Source organism: Apus apus, chromosome 7 (assembly GCF_020740795.1).
Source record: "Apus apus isolate bApuApu2 chromosome 7, bApuApu2.pri.cur, whole genome shotgun sequence".
Classification (NCBI taxonomy): Eukaryota; Metazoa; Chordata; class Aves; order Apodiformes; family Apodidae; genus Apus; species Apus apus.
The window spans coordinates 10356531-10376437 of record NC_067288.1 but is presented as its reverse complement, the minus strand read 5'-3'; the positions used below and the strand labels follow the sequence as shown (position 1 = coordinate 10376437).

At 40.8% G+C, this 19907-nt stretch overlaps 1 protein-coding gene across 5 annotated transcripts in view; it reads left to right on the top strand.

The window, feature by feature from the left end:
- Nucleotides 1–591: 591 nt before the first annotated feature.
- Nucleotides 592–19907, top strand: part of NTNG1 (netrin G1) — a 150129-nt gene continuing 130813 nt past the window's right edge. For all 5 annotated transcript variants that reach the window (XM_051624598.1, XM_051624596.1, XM_051624595.1 and 2 more), the window contains exon 1: nucleotides 592–911. In XM_051624598.1, the coding sequence (XP_051480558.1) occupies nucleotides 666–911 (246 nt within the window). In that variant the 5' untranslated portion in view covers nucleotides 592–665. The remainder of the gene's footprint in view (nucleotides 912–19907) is intronic.

Here is a 19907-nt window from a genome sequence, read left to right as displayed (position 1 = left end):
GAAAGGCTAAATCCTTAATGTCAAAGTACTTTTCACTGTGAATGCTTCTGGTATTCATTCTAGTACAGCACCCACGGTAAAGGTTATCCATATTATACCAATTTGCTTTATGTAATATCAAACCTCCAAAATATCAATATATCTTATATTTTGTAATGCATTGATTCTTAGACAATAACTCTAGCTCTTATTGTTTCTAAAAGGGTCCTGGTGCCAGAAGAAAACAATGATTGATGGGAAACAGACACCAGCCTGTAGAAACTCATCCTTTTGCTTGGGATACTGATTTATCAGTGCATCTGGGCATCCCCTGCGAGTCCTGAACATGGAGGATTACTCAGGGTTATCGACAGTGTAGCTGAAGACCTGCAACTTCACAAATTATTATCTGCTCTTGGACATATTTTACAAGAAGCCCTAACAGATACGCTATAAGACAAAGCACAAGAGTAGCATTGCTGTGAAAAGCTGTCATCAGGGTCTGGGTGGCTTCTACCAAAGTCTTCAACTTAGTGAAACAAAAACTCTATCCTAATGCTTCATGCTTAAGTTGGAACCTATTTTATAAAATATATACATGTATATGTACACATACATATAATCTATAGACTGCACATACTCCAGTACCGAGCATCCTTTCAAAGGTGACATAAAAGGATTTAGAAATGTATTTGTCAAGATTCCTGTCACTTCATGCCCTCTGGGTTACCGTATCCTCCATGATGCAGCACTACCCTTCCGTGTGGGGACACTATGACGTGTGCAAGACTCAGATTTACACAGAAGAAGGAAAAGTATGGGATTACATGGCCTGCCAGCCAGAAGCCAGAGACATGATCAAATACGTAAAAGTGACTCTGGATCCCCCGGACATAACGTGTGGAGATCCTCCTGAGACATTCTGTGCAATGGTAAGGCAAGCTTTTAATTTTGCACAATTAGTGGGTATATATTTGTAATAGATGACTTCAGAATTGAAGCCCTGCAGCTCACATGCAATTATCCATAAAAATCTGCATCATACTTGTTCTGGTTTAAATACTAAAACTGAATCCCAAAAAACAGAGGATAGAATTGTTCTCTATTACCCCCCCTCCAGCCTCCCAAGGGAAGATAGAAGGGGAATAAGGAAGAGAAACTTAAACTTTAGAAATTGAAACTACAAACAAGTTTACTCTAACACAAGGTAAAAGGGTAAAACGTGGGGCAAGAACAGGTAAGTATTTATACACAAAACCAATCTTGATGATCACAGGGATATGAGAAAAGCAGGGCCACTTCAGGGGAGAGGTCCACAGCTCCTCACAGCACCCAATGCAGTTGGATTCTGGAGCGAGCACGTGGGAAACTGAAGGAACCGGCAGCAGCCCCAGCAGGCAGAAAGCAGCAGGAAGGGAGAAGAGGGTGGTTTCTGGCTCTCCTGACTTTTACAGATTGTGACAGGAAGTGGGTGGGAATACTGACCCTTTCCAGTCTTTCAAGGTCCTAAGGACCCTCTCTCTCTCTGTAGGTGTCCAACACCGTGCCAGGGTCTCCCAAACCATAACAATACTACAAATGTGAAAGGTTCTACTCAAAATGCTGAGCAGTACATTAAACTGGGCAATGAAATGTTCTGGTTTTGGGAACCTAACTTGACTTTGTCTGAATTCAGTGTCTCTCTACATCAACTTCTAATGACTTTAAAAAAAAAAAAAAACACCCTAAAAATCCTAGTGCAACAACCTGTAACTGGGGTGCATTTGCCTGATTTACTTAAGACTTGACTGAATTGGTTCAATACCATCACCTGAAAGTATCATAACATGGTAGTTCAGCATCATTTCCAACCATAAGACCTTTCTTATAAACTCGAAACTGTGGAAGCTTAAAAAGTGGTGGTGGGAGCTGGGCTAGTGTAAGGGTTCAACAAGAGAACAAGGAGGGATTTGAACAGTTAACCCCTCCCCCTTGCTTCAGCTGATGCCTGCCAAAATGCGTCCCCATGGGTAGTACAAACTTCTGCTCAAAAAAGGGAATGAGAACACAGATTGGGGGGTTTATACGTGTTGATACTTTATCAACAAAACAAACATATACAAATATATAACTATAGTAGAAGCTGCTGTTAAGGTGAAGATTGTTATGGTAAAGGGAGGTGATTTGGAACATGTCGCAGTTTCCCCCTGTTGGGGTTGCCGTTGTGTCTGTCAGTATGGGGAGTGAATTCTACCAAGAGAGAGAAAAGCAGGGAAGATTGGCAGATGGGGTTCTTAGGCGTTGAAGGCAGCAGAAGTGACGGCTCCTGGGCTGGAGGGCAGCAGGCAGCACCGTGTGGGCAGCAGGCACACACTGTGTGGGCAGTGGCTCCCTCGGGGCCACGGTCCCGCTGGGCTTGGCTACTGCAGACCCCTTCAGCAAGGAGCCAGAGTCTCAGGTCTTGACAGTTTCAGGTGCCAGAGGCACCATGCAGGAGTGGTGTCCATTTAGTAGCCCTTACATGTTGAAATAGTTTTAGGGGAGACATCTTTTTTGTGGTAAAGGGCATAACCCTTACAGCTAGTGGAATTTTTCCAGCAAGTTTGCACAATCCACAGGGGGGTAGCATTGCTGGAACCTTGCTACCAAATGCAGTAGGTGCATTCCAAGAGGTCCATACCTCCATGTATGGACAGCGTGGCAAGAAACACCTTCAGGTGGGGGCCAGCTCCACCAATTACTGACAGCTTTCTTCTGTGACTGAATCTGTAGGCATTCAAGCCAACTAAGAGACCAAAGTCAATCTCCATAATTTAGATGCTGCTAAAATTGGAAACCAGTTTTGAAAATGTTTGGCTTAATAAACAATTGTGCAGGTATGAGAAATCAGGCAGACACTAGATATATAAACCTTTTACAGCTCTGCTGCTCCCAAGTGTTTGATAGATCATGCAGTAAGAGGTCATTCAAGTTAAAGGAAATCTTCAGTTTGTAGATAACTTGTTTCTCCTCACAATTATGGAGAACTAGTTTTCTTTGCCACTGAGTATTTCTGTTAAATCCAGTTGAAAATACAATATTCCTTGACTAGAAAATGTGAGTTTGAGATGGAAAACATGTACTTACACCTATTAATAAAGCACTGCAAATGTACATCACATTACCTACATAATTTAGATTTGAAAAAGCAAAGAGTTCTGGTAAGTGAGGTCATAATAACTGAGAAAAGTCTACAAGATATTTACTTGCCTGTGTACAAATCATCATAGCTGTGTGACAGCATCCCCACAGGAAGGAAATTTCCTTTTAAATGCCTTATGGTATAATTTTCAATCACTACTGTTCTGTAAGGAGTTCAGATCCAACCACACATACATTTAGGGCATTATGTGCACACACGCGGCTGCTTCCTATGTACATTATGGTAATAGCCACGTGATAAATTGCTGCACTACGTGAATAGATTACATCCACTGTGAGCCTTTGACTGCACCACTTGCTTTCTGCCCACTAATCCATCGCTGCTGACATGGCTTTGACACTCTAAACCTCCAAGCAGCTTCAAGCAGCCACTGTTTAGAAACAAAGCAACGTGCCACACGTAATACGGTCTTCATCTTAAAAAGTGTTTGCTCCCTCAGAATAGTGATAGCTGTGATTTAGCCCTCAATCAGTGACATCTAGTAACTCATCATGTAATGAATAAGAAAAGTTGATCTTTTCATGCAAAAGAAACTTCCCAACACAACTTGTTTCTTCCTATTAGTGCAGATAAACACTGCAGCAGTTCCAGTCTTAAGTAATATTGTAAGTTTCTGAATTGGTTATCAGTCCACTCTCTAGTTACAATAATGATTTTAAACAAACAAACAAAAACACCCAAACAAAAGGCATTTAGATTAAGTATTAAAAATAATGCCAGAACTCCCCCTGAACATCTTTGACCTAGCAAGGTCCTTGATGATGTAATGGGGGATGAAAGTTTGCTTGGGAATGACTTGAGGTTACAGCTGTAGCTTGCTTGCTGCTTAAGCCCTTGAGATGCAGAAAGCCACCAGATTCCTGGCACAAAAAGCAGAGAAAGAGGAAGAACTGGGGAGAGGACAAGAGAGCATGCACAGTGAGGGTGTGTGGTTAGTGATGCAAGTGTAGAGTGACCGACTCCTCCATGATACACTGATGGATTTGCTTTCAGTATAAATGTACATTGTACTTATACACTAGATGCAGTTTGTAGTGGCTTGACTTACTTGAAACATTAGGAAAATGATAGAAATATTTAATGTTCCTCAGGGACTGCACAGCAGCAGAGAACTCTTATCCTTTAAAATGCTTCACATCTATCTGTACTGTAGCTACAAGTAGAAGTTACATGTTTCCTCCAGAGTGAGGTTTTACATATTTGTAGGGCTGAGCCTTGGGCATTTCCCAGTGAGATCTTTTATTTTTGTGTTCATTTTTAGTTTTAGAAAATGAGTTAGGAAGACAACACTAACATACTTGGAGAAGGTGAGCACTGAAAAGAGTGCATTCCTGTCAGGCATGTTCTTGCACTAAAAAAAATCCCAAATTTGAAATGAGAGAGAACCAAAGGTTTCTTTTCAGCCTGGTGAAGCGCCGAACTGACTTACACAAATGCTTGGTTTTATTGTTGTAAGTATTGGATATTTGCATGCTAAACCTGTGTATCAGTGTTTTGTTATTGAAATCAGGTTTAGGCTGCCTTGCAGATCAGAGTCCTTTCAGATAGCCTAACAATAAGCAGGGATACAAAGCAGCCAAGCCTGTTTCTGCTGAAAGAGCAGGAGGTTGAAGCAGCGTCCTGTTTTGTCTCCGTATCAGTTCTCTGATCAAGTTTAGTAATTCTCTGTTCACTACAGACTGTATTGCCTAAAGTACTAGCTGTTGAGCCTGTGTCAGCTATCAGTGCAGTATAGATTATATCCCTGAAACACAACCAGGCTGAGAGGTTCACCCAAGTCCTGCTGGGAGATGATGGTAAAATCTAAGGCAGTCTGTGAGAGGGAGACCATAACAGCCTGAAATAACACAATGCAATAATGCATCACAATGCATTCAGGCATAAAATACAGACAAGTTGGGCAGTTAGCGGTAAAATTTGCCTCCTACTTATTTCTGCAAATTCCCTATGGAATTAAATGTTCTTGCAAGTCAATTATGACTTCTTACTCTGGGAGCCTGTTTAGTTGACAGACCAAACAACGAGGTTTTGCACAGGCAGATTTGTTGCAGAATGCAACACTCCTCTAGCTGGTAGCTAAATCCAGCATGTGGCAGTCCCTCCAGGACAGTATCTGTCAGCATTACTAGGAACATACAGCAGAAAAACTATCCCACCATTGATTTTATGCATTCTATCCTGAGATTAACATTAGAGCTTCTGGTGACACTCAGCATTGGCACTCATGAGTTTATTCTGAAACCTCAAACCCCTCCGAGTCATATGATTATGTGAAATTCTCAGCTTTCATTTAAAACATCATCTTGATTTTCTTAGTCCTTCTAGTTGCAGATAAAAGTTTGAAAATTAATTAAATTGAGAAGCTCCAAAAGCAGAAGTCAAGTATATAGGCCTTCAAATTGTTATTTGTTTAAAATTGCATCATTTTTAAAGTCACTCAGCATTTTTAGGGCTTGGGAAAGAGTTTTGCTTAAGAGGAGAGATGCATGAAAGAAACATACAAAGAAAACAATGGCTTAGAGCAGTGAACAAACACTCAGTTTCTGGCTGTGGAGTTGCTTATGTCTGTCTTTCCCCAACATATAGTACTCCTCCTGCCTACAGGATAACCAGCCTCCTGGGGAGGGAGTTGATGGTCATCTCTGGCTTCCCTGTACATTTCAAAGCAATCTCCAACTGCCTTTAGTGAGGCACAAGTGCTAGCAGATGATGAACATCTGCTTTCTGTGGTCTTCTTTCAAGGAAATTTGGCCATTCTTTGTCACTCAGAGAGTTGGACTGGATAGTCATGGTATTTGAGCCAGCATGGCCATTCCTGTGTCTGTAATTCAAGAACCTTGAGCATTTGGCATCAGTAAGATTGTGTTTGGCATCATACGCTTGCATTTAGTTGGCTGGGGAGGAGAGGTAAGGGGAAGGAGAAGAGGGAAGACATTACTTCATGTTTTCAGAACTACAGGATTCCCTCTGCAGAGATACTGTGAACAAATTTTTAATTGTCTGGGAGTGCTAGTTCTTGTGGCCTACAGCGTTTCAGTTTACATAACAAATCAGTTGGAGAAGACCTCTACTTCCCTCTTTGGAAGCACTTGCTACAATTTCACAAAACTGCCCAGTTATAAAAATAAACAAATCTGACTTGTCATGACAATTACCATCTCCTGCCTTACAGGAAGGGTGCATAAGTGGCATCTGACTTATTTCTAAAACATTTGCCAGCCATGTCCCAGTAGGAGCATCAGGAGCCCCGCAGTGCCCCTCACAGCTCAGGGTCCTTTGCCCCAGAGTGACCCCTGCCCCTCACATGGGCTGGCCCCTGTCCTGAAATCCAGCCTTTAACACGGGGTTTGCAGTCAAACCTTAGCCAGGATTAGTGTGCAAATTCATCACAAGCTTAACCAGGAGGCTCCTAGTTGGCATTGCTGTATTTTGCACCTAGAGATGACTTTACCTTACCAAACTGTGTTTGGGGCTGAAATGCCAATATAAAAAAATATTTTTTTGCTTATTCTTAGACATATCTATCATAACATTATGCCACAGCCTAGCAGCTAAAAAATTGTAAAATTATTAGCAATTATCGTTACCCACAGCTAATTTTCTTCACAGGTTTAACTGAAGCTTGAAAAGATGCCTACAGAGTTGTGTGCGTTTGTACAATTTATAGAGCAGAAATGCTGATGACAGTAGAAATTTAAGCTCATGAGTGCTACTGTGTATTTCATAGCCAATCAAAACTAAATTAAGGAACAAAGATTATTAAAAAGTCTTCTGTGCATGTAATTCTGGCATAATATTATGAGGTGGACATTAAATTTTTCCCTTTGAGACTTTCAGCATCGTTAATATAGCATTCCTTTAATTACAAGTAGGCTCATATTCCTTAAAAAAGCAAAAATACTCCGTAGTGTAGTTAGTGATACTGTTATTTTCTTTACTGAAATAATTAAAATGAACATATATTGTTCTGAGTAATGTATAAAGCAAGATGTGAAACAAAAATATACTTTTGGGAAGCATTTTGGCATGCACACAAATTCTTGGGTAAGACATTTTTCTTTTATGGGCTGAATGTGGACATACAGTCCTTCATTTTAGTTCCATCTATGCAATCTTATTAGGTGGCATGGGGTAGAATGGCAAGAAGGAGTTAAAGATGAAGCTATTGTTACTGTCTTTTTTAATGTAAATTTTAATAGCTTCATACTTTAAAAGCATGTGCAGCTCAGTTATTGCAGAATTTATTTACAATACCTGCATTCATCTATTTTGAACTCTTGCACACATTTAATTAAAACAAGTATTGCTTTGTTACTGTTGGAAAGACCCTTATGCTTCAGGGAGCGGAGTTTTTATTTTGGTTGTTTCTTCCTAAATTACTAGATATTTCATTTAGTTTTGTTTCTAGTGCTGCAAGACCCACGTGGTGAGTTGCACCCCCCTGGCCCTTCTCCCCTCCCCCATGTAAGGCAGGACATCTGCACTGCCCCACTGACATGACAGTTGCCATCAAAGCACCACTTTGGTCCTTATGCTCCAGCCTCTGACCAGAGGAGCAGCAGGAGAGGAACGTGAGGAGCACACACCAAGCCCTTTGCTCCTACCATCCCCCCAGCTCCCTTCCACTGGTCAGCAAAGAAGAAACAGCCTGCCTGCAGACACTTCAAAGGCACCTTATTCCTCAGACCCCCAGAGAAAGGAGTTCTGGGTTTCATGAAAGAGAAATGAATATACTTAATGACAGCAGAAGTAAAAAAAATGTTTGGTAAAATCTGTTTTCTTTTGACTGGAAGCAATCTAAAAGTGAGCAATTTTTCATAAGTCATAACTGAGGATTGCCAGTAAAACAGATTTGCATTTTATTCATTATCACACATCAAGATAACCCAGTAAATCATTAGCAAGTCTTGATCCAGTTGCCTTGATTTGTCTCCTCTGTTAAGCTTATGGTACTGGAATGTTTTCAAACTTTAAACAAAGCAAAAGTATGCCCACAAAGTACTTAAGCTGTTAATATCTGGGAGGAAAACAGGGTTCCTAAACAAACTCAAAGGCTTCTAATTATTTTCAGTTCCAGAGTTTTAAGGCACACATTGTCACTGTGTGTAAAAGTGCATCCTTTTAAGAAGATGTATATTTTATAAATACACTTCATAGAAACTGCTTAACTGGTGCTTTTAACATTGCCTTAATTCTATTTGGTACTTGCTCTCCCATTTTGTATATTCCCCTGAAGTTCACTGGAAATTAGGCATTTGTAGCTAATACAGTGAGCAATAAATGACTATTGTAATAATACTTCATCTTGGAAAGCAAGGGATTATAACTGTCGTGTAAAATTTCAGTGTAATAGAAATTATTTTAGGGCTTCTGTCACACGATGAGAGCTGCGCAGTGTACATACTTGAACAAAACATACCCTTTTACTGGCAGGTTATTGAAAGGCATGGCAAGATCAAAATAATTCAGTCATGTTTTAATTTCAGATTGATTTTTAACTGTTGGGGTGAACCTGTTTCTTAAACTTTCTCTAGTCTATAGGAGATTTCAAGCAGAAAATTCCTGGCAGGGCAGTGAGGCAGCTGCCACTGGCTCAGAGGTTTGTGCTGGTAGAGGTGCCATGGCTCACAGCATCCCCCTGCTGTCCTGTCCCCCCACTGCATCTGCATCCTCTCACTGAGGGGCATTCTGGCTTTGCGGGTGAGGTTCTCTCAAACACTTGAGCTGGTGTCCCACCTGCTGCCCTCAGCACTCCAGGTCCCCCAAAGCACCTTCCCTAGGGCTGAGGCAGGTATCTGGGGGCAACTGCCCAAGCACTCTGCAGGAACTTGATTGTTTGGTCTTGTTTGGGTGTGGAAACAGCAATTTTATAAATAGCTTGCACTGTAAAATGGGTTCTCCGAGATCCACAGGGAAGTCCGAATTGCTGGCTGTCCATGCTTCTGGACCTGAAATGTCCCCTCAGCAGCACCTTTAGTGCTGTCTTCTGTAATACAACAATGCTACTTTAAAAGTAAAATCGCTACTAGCAATGTATTGTAATCTCTTCTGGTGAGACAGAGGTGATCTTGAGCCTGTGGCACACTGCAGGGAGACTATCCTATCAGGATTTGCAGGAGTACAAAGGAATAATGCAGCAAAGCAGCATCCCAGCTGGCCTTCCTTGTCTGGGATAGGGCAGCACATCCCCTTCACCCTCCCAGGCTGAGGACCTGTTGGGGTGACCCCATCTCTCTGCTGGAACACCCAAACTGAGATTTTTTTTTTTCTAGCCTGCTGGTGTCCCACAGCCAGCCTAGGGGTGAAGTGGTGCAGGATCATCCCCTTACCAGGAGCAGCCAGTTTGCTTTCTCACTTTTCTGTCACAGATGTGATACCTTGTGGTCCCAAGTGATCTGTGCAGCATTAGGCTTTCCAGGCTGTTGTCACATTTTGAGGACACCAGTACAAGGAGTGTGATATTATGTTTCCTCCCACTGTGATGGACAAGTCTCAGAGTGTGAATTTTGCATTTATTTGGCAGAACTAAATAGAGCTAGTTTTATGCTGCTCAGGTTTGTCCACATTACCTAGACAAACATTTTTCCTTCTTCATTTAGCACCTGTATGTCTAAACTGTAGTTCCCTGTTTCTTTCTTGGAGGGCTTGTACTTAGTAACAGCTAAGAATTACTGGAAACCAAATACACATTCCTAAGGCACTTACACATATTAAAATTTCTATTATAAGCATCTTAGCTGAAACAAAGCCAAGGGAACTTGGCCGAGAGTTTTGCAAACCCTATGTACGTCAAGACAAAGTACATGTGGTCAGCAGGCTCCTCTGGAGTCCCTCAAGAAGGCAGAACTTAGTAAGTTGACTCCCAAATAATTATTTTTATATTTGGACGTTTATGTTACTTATAAAGCAGCCAGTCCCATGTACAGCCCAACTCACACCATGCAAACATTTTAGCCCACAGTATTCTGCCAGAGCATTCCAGAAAAAAATGTACAGGCTGAGATGATAATCAGGTGTTCTCATCCCTTCTGTCCTATGCTGTGGAGCAGAGGGAGGAAATCCAGACATCAGCAGTCCCTGTTAACAAAGTAAGGAAATTGCTCATCTCCTTATACAAGGATGAACACATATCATTTGTTTTTCTCCACAAAGCGTAGAAAGGGCTGAATTTGTGGGAGGTGCTGAATTTTAGTATGAGTACCTCTGCTGTTTGTTCTGGGGTTTTTTTTAAAACAATACTGATACTGTTCTGCCAAAGCTGTCATTTCTGATACATAAAAAAAACCCCCACATACATGTTCAAAGAGGAGCTAAAAGAAGTGAAGAGATTTGTTAAACCAAATATTTCTTGGACTTTTTTCAAGCCTGTAAGTACTAACTGGATCTGAAAAGTCAGAAATAATCCCAGATACTGACTGGGAAGATGCACATCCTTGTGTACACTGGGTTGCTAATCTCACTGCCTGAACAGCAGGAAGTAGTTCTATACATGATTTACTTGTAGAAACAATGGCTGACGATACACATTTTAGATATGGAAGTTGGTGTTTTCGTAGGTCATTTGCAGTGACACCGTCTTGATCTACAAGTACAAATATAGCTAGGGATATGAAAAATCTTTGGCATTGAGCCGGCTTGGCAATGCACATAAGTGATTTCATGTAGCTTTGATGTTTGTTGCATCATATTTTCTGTAGAATGATTTTATTTTTTATCTTCTAGTTCCTTAGGCAGATTGTTTATATGGAATTTAAGAATAAAAGAGGAGAGGAAAGAAAAGAGCAGAAGTTAATTATATTTATTACAAGCAAGAAAGTGCACTATACCAGAGATATTTTATGTCAGGCTTCACCCAGAGAGAATTTTTATAGCTAAGTAGTTACAAAACCTTTAAAAGAGGACACCATTATGATGAGAGGAGAATTTTCTTACATGTACATACTGTGTCTTTCCAGCATCCTGGTGCATTTTACGTTTATCTGTAAAACTGTCATGAGCCATCATTTTAACTCATCAATTTGATTTTTTACCATCTACACCTGCTCATAAGGCACTTCCCTCCAGTAAAAACTAGAAACAAAGCTGCTTGTGGGTGACATGTACAAATTTTTGGGGGGGGGATTTAAAGAAAAAAAAGGAATAGCAAACAACTACATAAAAGACCTCATCACTTAAAAACAATATGCATAGCTATAGAATAAAGTACAGATTTTAATTTTCTTACTGCTAAAACAGCTCCTTCTACATGTGCTATTTTCCCCCATCTATTTTTATCACAGCCTTCCAGACTCTGACGTGCCTCTTGGCTTCCTTGACCATATGGATCTGCCGAGCAGTATGAATACTGTAGGGATAGCCTGCAGAAGTATTCTAGTAAGGTGTTTTGCTTTGCAAGAGTTTGCTCAGACTTCCAGAAACATTAAGTAATGGGTTTAAGGGGTTCAGGCATTGTAGCTTTCCTGACTAAAATTCTGGCAGTTTACACCTGGAGTCCACCCTTTCCTGAAACAGAAATGAGACAAGCTTTTGAAAAGCAAAGGATTAAGAACGTACAAGCTTTTTGTTATCTGAAGCAATGACTTTGATTTTTGGAAAAAAGCTATCTTTGAATAACTAAAAAGCAGATCAAGGTGAATAATAATGTATATTTCATGCCTGAGAGTCACTGTTTGACTTTCCATAAACAGAAATTAAAATATGATTTCCATTGAATCTAATGTGTCCTGTAAAAATTAACAGGAGATCTTCTACTGACAGCAATGGATCATGCCCAAATACTGCTTCCTTAGCAGTGTGTTTTATCCTCTGTATTGTAGCAGTTGGAAACTCTCACCAGGAAACTTTACAGCCATCTTAATTAAAAGAAAAATTAACAGTATGTCTCTATGTTTTGATCTTTTTCTTGTCAGAAGCAATTTCACTAAACTTACTTCCAGCCTTTTTCTGTTATAAAATCTTCTTTACTCATTGTACTGGTTCTTTGTCTTACTTCATCCCTGTGAGCTTCAGTACGAGACTGATTATCTCTAGTGAAAGGACAGAATTTTACTTATGGGATACTTTTTTTTTCTTGGGTACAGTTTTGGCAATTTTTGAACATGCAAGAATGCACCAAAAGCGTATTTTTAGACATATTGGGGTTTGCATATTGAAGTATATTGTTTCAGCTTCATGCATCTCATGGCTTATTTGTAAATAATTAAAAAGGACAGGAGACTGTTAACTGGATAATCTTCCTAGCATTGTCCATAATCACAGAATCATTGGCTGCAGCACTCAACATGAGCTAAGCATCATGGTTTATGAACTTGATCTTTTCCTAGGTTTAAAAGGAAGTCTCTGACCAAGAGTGTAACAGTTCCCTTTTTTGTTAATCAGAAGAGACAGGGTTTGCAGCATAACAGTTTGTGGAGTTTTAAGCTGTAATAGAGGATATGCCATTTTTGAACATTAAACAATGGACAGATTCTTGATGTCTGAAATCACAGGGGTTTTATTTGTTTTTCAAAGCTATACACCCATTTGTTTCCCCTCCTTCTACAAGTTGCTTCTACAAGTCTTCAGCTGGTGTAAAGTGGTGTATGGGCATCAAATGAGTGGTGCAACCATTGCAGCACGTGGAGCTCTTCTACACCTGCTGCTTCTGCTACCCCTGCACCACTCCCCAGCCTGGCCCAGCACTGCTCTCCAGCTTCACTGGAATGGAGTCTCTTCAAAATGGTGGAGAAAATGGAGACTGAAGAAATAGGGAGCCACTCCAGAGAACACAAGAGCCAGCCTTCCTCCTGCCTGCATCCCCATCTCATCACACCCTAAGGGCTCTGCTTCTCAAGAAGCCACCAGAGCTGATGGCTTTGTTCTAAAGTACACTTCTGCTACCATTCTGGGGGCAACCCTTTAAAAGAGTACAGACCCATACAGACCTCAGTTGTGGACCTTAGATGGGTACAGATGAAGTGTTTTTTAAATCCTTTTGAAGCCTTAAAGTTACAGAGTTCAACACTAGGATGATAGAAGCATGCGCTGAAATGTGGATCAGTTTGAGGACCTCCTCCTCATGCTGCTTTTCCAAGGTGCAGTCTCCAAGAGAATAAATGCATTGCAGGTGTGCAGACAAAGCAGACACAGCCTTTTCACAGGCAGCATTCTATTCCTGATCAATAATAATCTGACTAAGAATTTGGAGTAGATGTCATTTTGCTGATTGTATCTTGTCAAGGGCCTCATACCAGTAAATGATGGGTTTGAAATGCTAAAATTGTGCATAAGATCAGAAAAAAAAAAGTATCAGACAGCAGCAGCCTCCCACTGAATTTAACCTTATCCTCAGGGGTTTTTTTTTCAGTTTCCATGCTGAAGGTCATGGCACCTACGCTAATGCAACTGTCAGCATCCTCCTGCTGCCAGGCCAGTTATTTCTGATACCCCAAAAGCAGATTTATAGGAGCTGGACAAGAAGAATGCTTTTCAAAAAATAGAGACAAATGGCAGCTGTGATGACCTGTTTTAACACTTTTTTTAATGACATCACCTTACATGAGCTTGTCTAAACTCCTGTCACATAAGCCAGCCACAGTTGGGATTTTTGGCTGTCATCCTATCTAAAGTCCAAAGCCTGAAAAAGTAGATGTAAGGCCGATGCTGAGCAAGCCTTCACTGTCACCGCCTTTACACTGGATCAGTAATTGGTAGGCTGATAATTATGACCCATATAAAGCCTTGCAGGAAGAGCAGAACACATTTATTTTTACAGCAATGAAGTAAATCAAATTGGAAACACTTTTGGAATTCAGAAGTATCCCTTTTAACCAGGGATCAGATCCAGTGTTTTGCTGGGAAATACGTGTGAACATCAGCAGCGTAGCTGCAGCCAAGGGCTGCAGAGGAACAGGGTGATAAACCTTGCTTGAGCTGGTAGTGGCAGTCTTCAAGGTAATGCTGGTCTCAGTGGCAGCCCGTGCCCAAAACATCCCAAGAGGTGTCCCAGCCCCTGAGCAATCCATGTGCAGGAAGAGAAGCCTGTAGCCATGGTGCATCTCAGGAAGATAGAGATACCTCATATTTCTGAGTAGATGACAGAGGATTCACGACTGGGGGATGGGAGCATCTCCCTTATAAGGAGCGACAGAGCTGGGACTCTTTAGCCTAGAGAGGAGAAGGCTGAGGGGAGACCTTATTAATGCCTACAAGTACCTAAAGGGTGGGTGCAAGTAGGATGGAGCCAGACTCTTCTCAGTAGTTCTCAGTGACAGGACAAGGGGCAACAGGCACAAGCTGGAACACAGTAAGTTCCACTTAAATATGAGGAAAAACTTTTTACTATGAGGGTGACAGAGCCCTGGGACAGGATGCCCGTGGAGGTTGTGGAGTCCCCTTCTCTGGAGATACTCAAGACCCACCTGGATGCAGTCTTGATTAATGTGCTCTAGGGGATCCTTCTCTAGTGGGGAAGTTGGACCGGATGATCTCTAGAGGTCCGTTCCAACTCTGATAATTCTGTGACTGTGATTCTTGGATAGCTTGTTTACAGGAGAAATCAGCTTTTCTCCATGTAAGAAATGCTTGTGAGATTCCAGCAGTATTGTCCCACAGACTGTGTTAGAAAACATTACCTAGCCCATAAACACATGAAACAGAGAAACTTATATTTGGGCCTGCAATTCTGCTGTATCTGACAACACATAGGTCTGCTTAAGCCTTGCACTTTGTGGATCTCCATGTGCCAGTTATTTGGGTTCAGTTTCTGTTCATTTTAATAATCTCTAGTTTTCTGACATAGTTTTCTTACTGCTTTAAGCAGAAAAGCAATACACATAACACAGAGTATGGGCACACTTAACAAGTAATTTACAGAGCCTTAAGCTAATGAGAAATGTGAATCCATTTCCACAGTATCTGTGTCTCAATGTGCTACTCTGCAATCAGTGAACCTTACAGGTGTTGAGCAGATCTGCAGCCGCAGAAAAGACCTACTTTCTGATTTGGTTTGTTTTTATTAGTTGAAAGTTTTAAGTTTTCTCAGTCTAAGTCAGGCTCAAACTATTTTTTAAAATAATTTTCTTTTTGTTAATTGTGTAAAGGTCACAGAAATCTTAATTTTTAAAAATCTAATTTTAACCTGCAGTTGATTTATGAAGTGATACTCAGTTCCCTGAGTTTGTGAAAATAACATATACCACTGATAATCTCTTGGAACTGATTTAACGCCATATTCTATTGCGGTGCTAGAAAGAAGCCAAGGACTTGTAACAATCCATCATTTGCAGTGACACTTTTACTACTCTTTCAGATACGCTGTGCTTTAATTGTCTCCCTGCTTCAAATCAAGTGCTTAGTTCGCTTTAACAGTAGGGTTTTTTTCTCTGTAGTTATAATTGCCCTTGCTATCAGAAACCTAAACTGTATATTCCTGGCATGGTAACTGCTAACAGAAACAGGAGCAGAGAACCTGTCAATGTCCCTCTAATTGAAGAGGGTGAAGATGCTATATTGATTGCAAGTCACATTTTTATGGAGTTTACACCAAATTCCTAATAGACCTGCATCCCAGGCAATTCCCCCTTTATTCACTAGGATTGAGGTGAGAGAAAATCCATCCAAAATAATACACTTCTTTCTGCATTTATGAAGTTTGCAAGAAGCTGTGCGATACAGAAATGGCTTTGCTTTCAGCTGTTAAAAAGAAACTGTAAGCTTCTAATTTAGTAGCAATGTTGCTAGTGCTTTAGCATCTTCTGCAGCGTGCCTCCAACTGATGAACTGAAGCACAACTATAAATAGCAATGATGTCTTTGTCAGATTGCGAGGAAAAGAGGTTGAGGGGTTTTTTTCCACATTTCCTGGAAGGACATACAGTAATACAGCTCTAATCTATTGCTTAGTACAAATATTCATCTGATTAATGGGTTACTGAATTGAAACTCCAATTTGTTGCCTCCAGGTTCACAACAGACTTCAGTGAACAGCAGGAACATGGCCCTAAAGTGGTGTTGTATATGATCTGCACCCCAGAGTTCAGTGATTTTGTTCTCAGTTTCACAGCTCAGGACTTTGAAGGGCCCTTCCCTTTTCAAGTGAGAGGTGCTTCCCCTCTAGCCCAAAATGTGCTTGCCTGAACCACTGCCTGGCTGAATTGCATGCTCAGACCTGTAGTCCCTGTGTATCCCCTATGCATCTCAATGATGAGTGACCTCTTCCTGGCATCACAAATCCCTGGGAGGCCCCTTTCACAGCTGGACTGTTCATTCACCACCCTGTATCTGATAACTAAGAAGTTATCTGAGGAGTAAATAGCTTTGTCAGATTTGGTCTACCTGATGTCTATTTTAAGAAGGTACCTGTCAGAAAAGCATGAAGTTCCACAAAGCCCCAGGTTCCGGACCTGATGCAATGACCAAGAGGAAGGACTTGATGACAGCTGTGGCAACAAGACTAGTTCAGATGCTAAGAGGCTTTAAAGGAGCAGGTGAAATCTATTCTGAATCACAAATGCATCCAGGCAAAACAACTACGGAGGGGAGGGAGGGAGTTAATTTTCAGGGCTTGCATGCTTTCAGGTTTGTTTGCTGCAGAATGTTTTTGGAGGGCAGTGTTAGATGTTGAGGGAAAGTCAGAGCAAGGCTTGTGACTAACGGATAAGATGCAGTATGCTCTGTGATGCTACAAGAAAAATGCTGATGCAGTTAACTGGTATCAGAGAGATAAAATAGCTCCAGCATTAAGAAAACAAATTGAAAGATTTTATTAAGTTTTTGAGATTCCACCCTGGTATCATTTTAGAGGATGTTTCTAACTAGTAGCCACAAAAATAACTGCAGATTACAATGTCATACAACTCCATTAACTAGGTGAAGGAAAAATAGCAACATTGTCATTTTAATGACATGTCTGCTCTCTCCTCTGTACTCTGCATCTTAATGTACCTTGCTGTCTGCACTGACTTGGGGCTCCCAGGCTTTGTCATTTCTTGGCAATTCCATTCTCTAATTTCTTCTGACACATGGTGCTTAAATCCACAAGAAATGTGAGGTGAAGCAGAGAGGATTCCTGCAGACTGCCATGCCACATGAGGAGTGCTCATTTGCATTATTCATTAGATAAAGGCACTGATTTGCATCTCATTTCAGTCACCTCCATTTCCAGGCAGAGGTTTCAGGAAATTCACAGAATTGCTGAATTTTTATGGTATTAATAATGTTCATTTTGACTTAAGTCTCCATTGTCTGCTGTCCTGTATTTTGTCACACACTTATCTTAATCAGCTACAGAAATTACATTATTTTTCTTCTTGCTATAATGAACTGCAGCTATTTATTGCATAGTAAAAGGGTGCTAATTTATTTATCATTGCAATTTTAAAAGTATTTTTTTGTCAAAGCCATAATTCTATACTTGGTCATTATTTGTAAGCAGATTATTATGATCTTTTTCCCTGTTGTTCCAAGGTTAAGTTTCAAAAGCAAACGCCTGAAAAGCAGCTGTGCAATTACGTGTGATCTGACAGTACCTACAAATTTCTCTTAGCTTTTCAGTATTCTTACACAGCAAGCCTTTAAGAACTTACGCCTTCTGTTAAGTAACATGTTAACATAGTAGGGTTGAGCAATTGAATAGCCCTTGATAACTTTCAGCATGGTTTTGTTCTTTTCTAAGCTTTATGAATCAACTTAGATTATCCTTAGCATTAATATTAGATTCAGAAATCTATCCTATAAATAGGAGGGGATATCACTGTTCTGTCCACAGGGAACTGGGGGAGACTGGAGGGGGGTTGTGGGCAGCAGTTTGGCACTATTGACCTGTTTCATCCTGTTGCTAAACACAGGAAGCTATCTGGGGAAATCAGAAATTCTAGAAGACGTAAGCAGGTATCATTGTTTCCTGTATGCTTTTTGAGAAAAATATACATGGTAAACACCTTCGAAAATCATGCTGAAACGCAGAGCCATTCCCTGACCCATCATTTACCTCACAGGACAGCAAATCGCTAAAATAAATGGTGGCTTATTCTGATTCTCAAAGGCCTCAATTAAGCTTGGTGCTTCACTGGGCTAGAAATGGCACAAAAACAAAGGCAGGCATTGTCCCCATTTTAAATAGCTTACAGTATAATTGAAACACATGTAAAAAGTAATAAAAAGTGGGAATCTGAAGGCTTACTTTAGCAAAATGATTGCTAAGTCTGATTGTGTATTATTTTCTTTTTTATTGTAGCTATGGCATGGCTCTATGGCTGGTGCTGTAGCTGGCTGATTTCTTGGGGGTGCCATGCTAGACAAATTCACATTGGACTGGGCTTAGAAGGTGGGAAAGGCAATGGCCTCAACCAGCAGTTCGTCAGGACACTATCCATAAGCAGCGTTATAGCAGAAAGTACAATGCAAATGGCATATGAAAATAAAACCAGCCCATACTGCCCAATACACAACTTAATTGTAATTGAGTTTGCCACAAGTTACTGAGACAGCTGAATCTAAACAAATCACCTAGGTAATGCTCTGATTGCACTAACAGTGGTTGTTGTCAGCAGTGGAAGATGCCATATGGCTCCTCTGCTCTACCCAGGTCAAAATATCATTAGGAAGAAGCTTAAATACATCGACACAAATGAGAAATTAGCTGATCTGGCTTTCCTCCAGCCCATGGTGTGTGTACACATCCTGGGGTCTGGCCATTCCCAGGCACAGTGGGGGGCTACCCAGATTTTTCCAGAATGTACTGAGTGGAGGAATATCATGGTACTGAGGACAAACAAAGGCAGCTGGTGCTCGGTCATGTTGCTCAGGCACAGTTTAATTCTCCGAGATGCGTCCAGATTATGTTTGGGCAGTTCATGAGCAGAAAAGAAGTATAAATGACATTGAATGCAAACCAGGGGGTGGGAAGTGTAAGGGATGGATGAAGTAGGAGCCAGTCCTGCACAAGACAGAGTCTGGTTCAGACCCAGGAATGGGTTTTCATATGAATGGGGACATGAGTCAAACTCCTGATAATTGCAGTGAATTTGATAAAAGCCTCCTAAAGGTTGTACAGCCTTTTTATTATTTTGGGAACAAACAAAACTATAGTATAAATTTTTCAGTGCCATGACCAAGATGTTACCCTTCACATTCCTTTACCATTTCAGAATCTCATCCATTACAGTAACTATCAAACCTATCACTAATAACATTGCAGAAGCCTCTGCTCTAGTAAAACTAGCAGAGCCTGGTAGTACCGCTGCTTTTAAAAAATCTTTTAGCATTTCTGTTCTAAACTGTGTGATGCGTTTCTAGGTTTCATCAGGCTGAAGCACAAGTGGAGTTAAAGCTATGTGAAATTGTTATTAACTACAAAATGTCATGCAAAGTACAGTGTTCTGCCAGTTTGAGTTACATACTTTTGTTATGCTTTTTCCTTTGAAAACTACACATTTGAAATTTTTAAGCGTGCCAAGTAGGCCAGATGCTGCCCTTCAGAAATAAAAATTACCTTAACTGATTCTATGATGATTCAAGCTGTAGAAGAGCCATAAAATTTCTGCCAGACTTAAAATATCTTTCCTTGAACACTGGTCCCGCTGTGCTGATCTTGCTGTCAGCAAGGTTTTGCAGATCCTTGGTTATGAAACACCTTGTCACCACTAACCCACAGCAGAGCAGGAGCAAGCTGCTGAAGTTGGTTAAAATACTTTGTTCATATTTTGAAATACAGAGTGGGTTTCCTAATGTTTTTCTTAGGAAAAGGGTTCTGGACAGTCCTTTCGTAC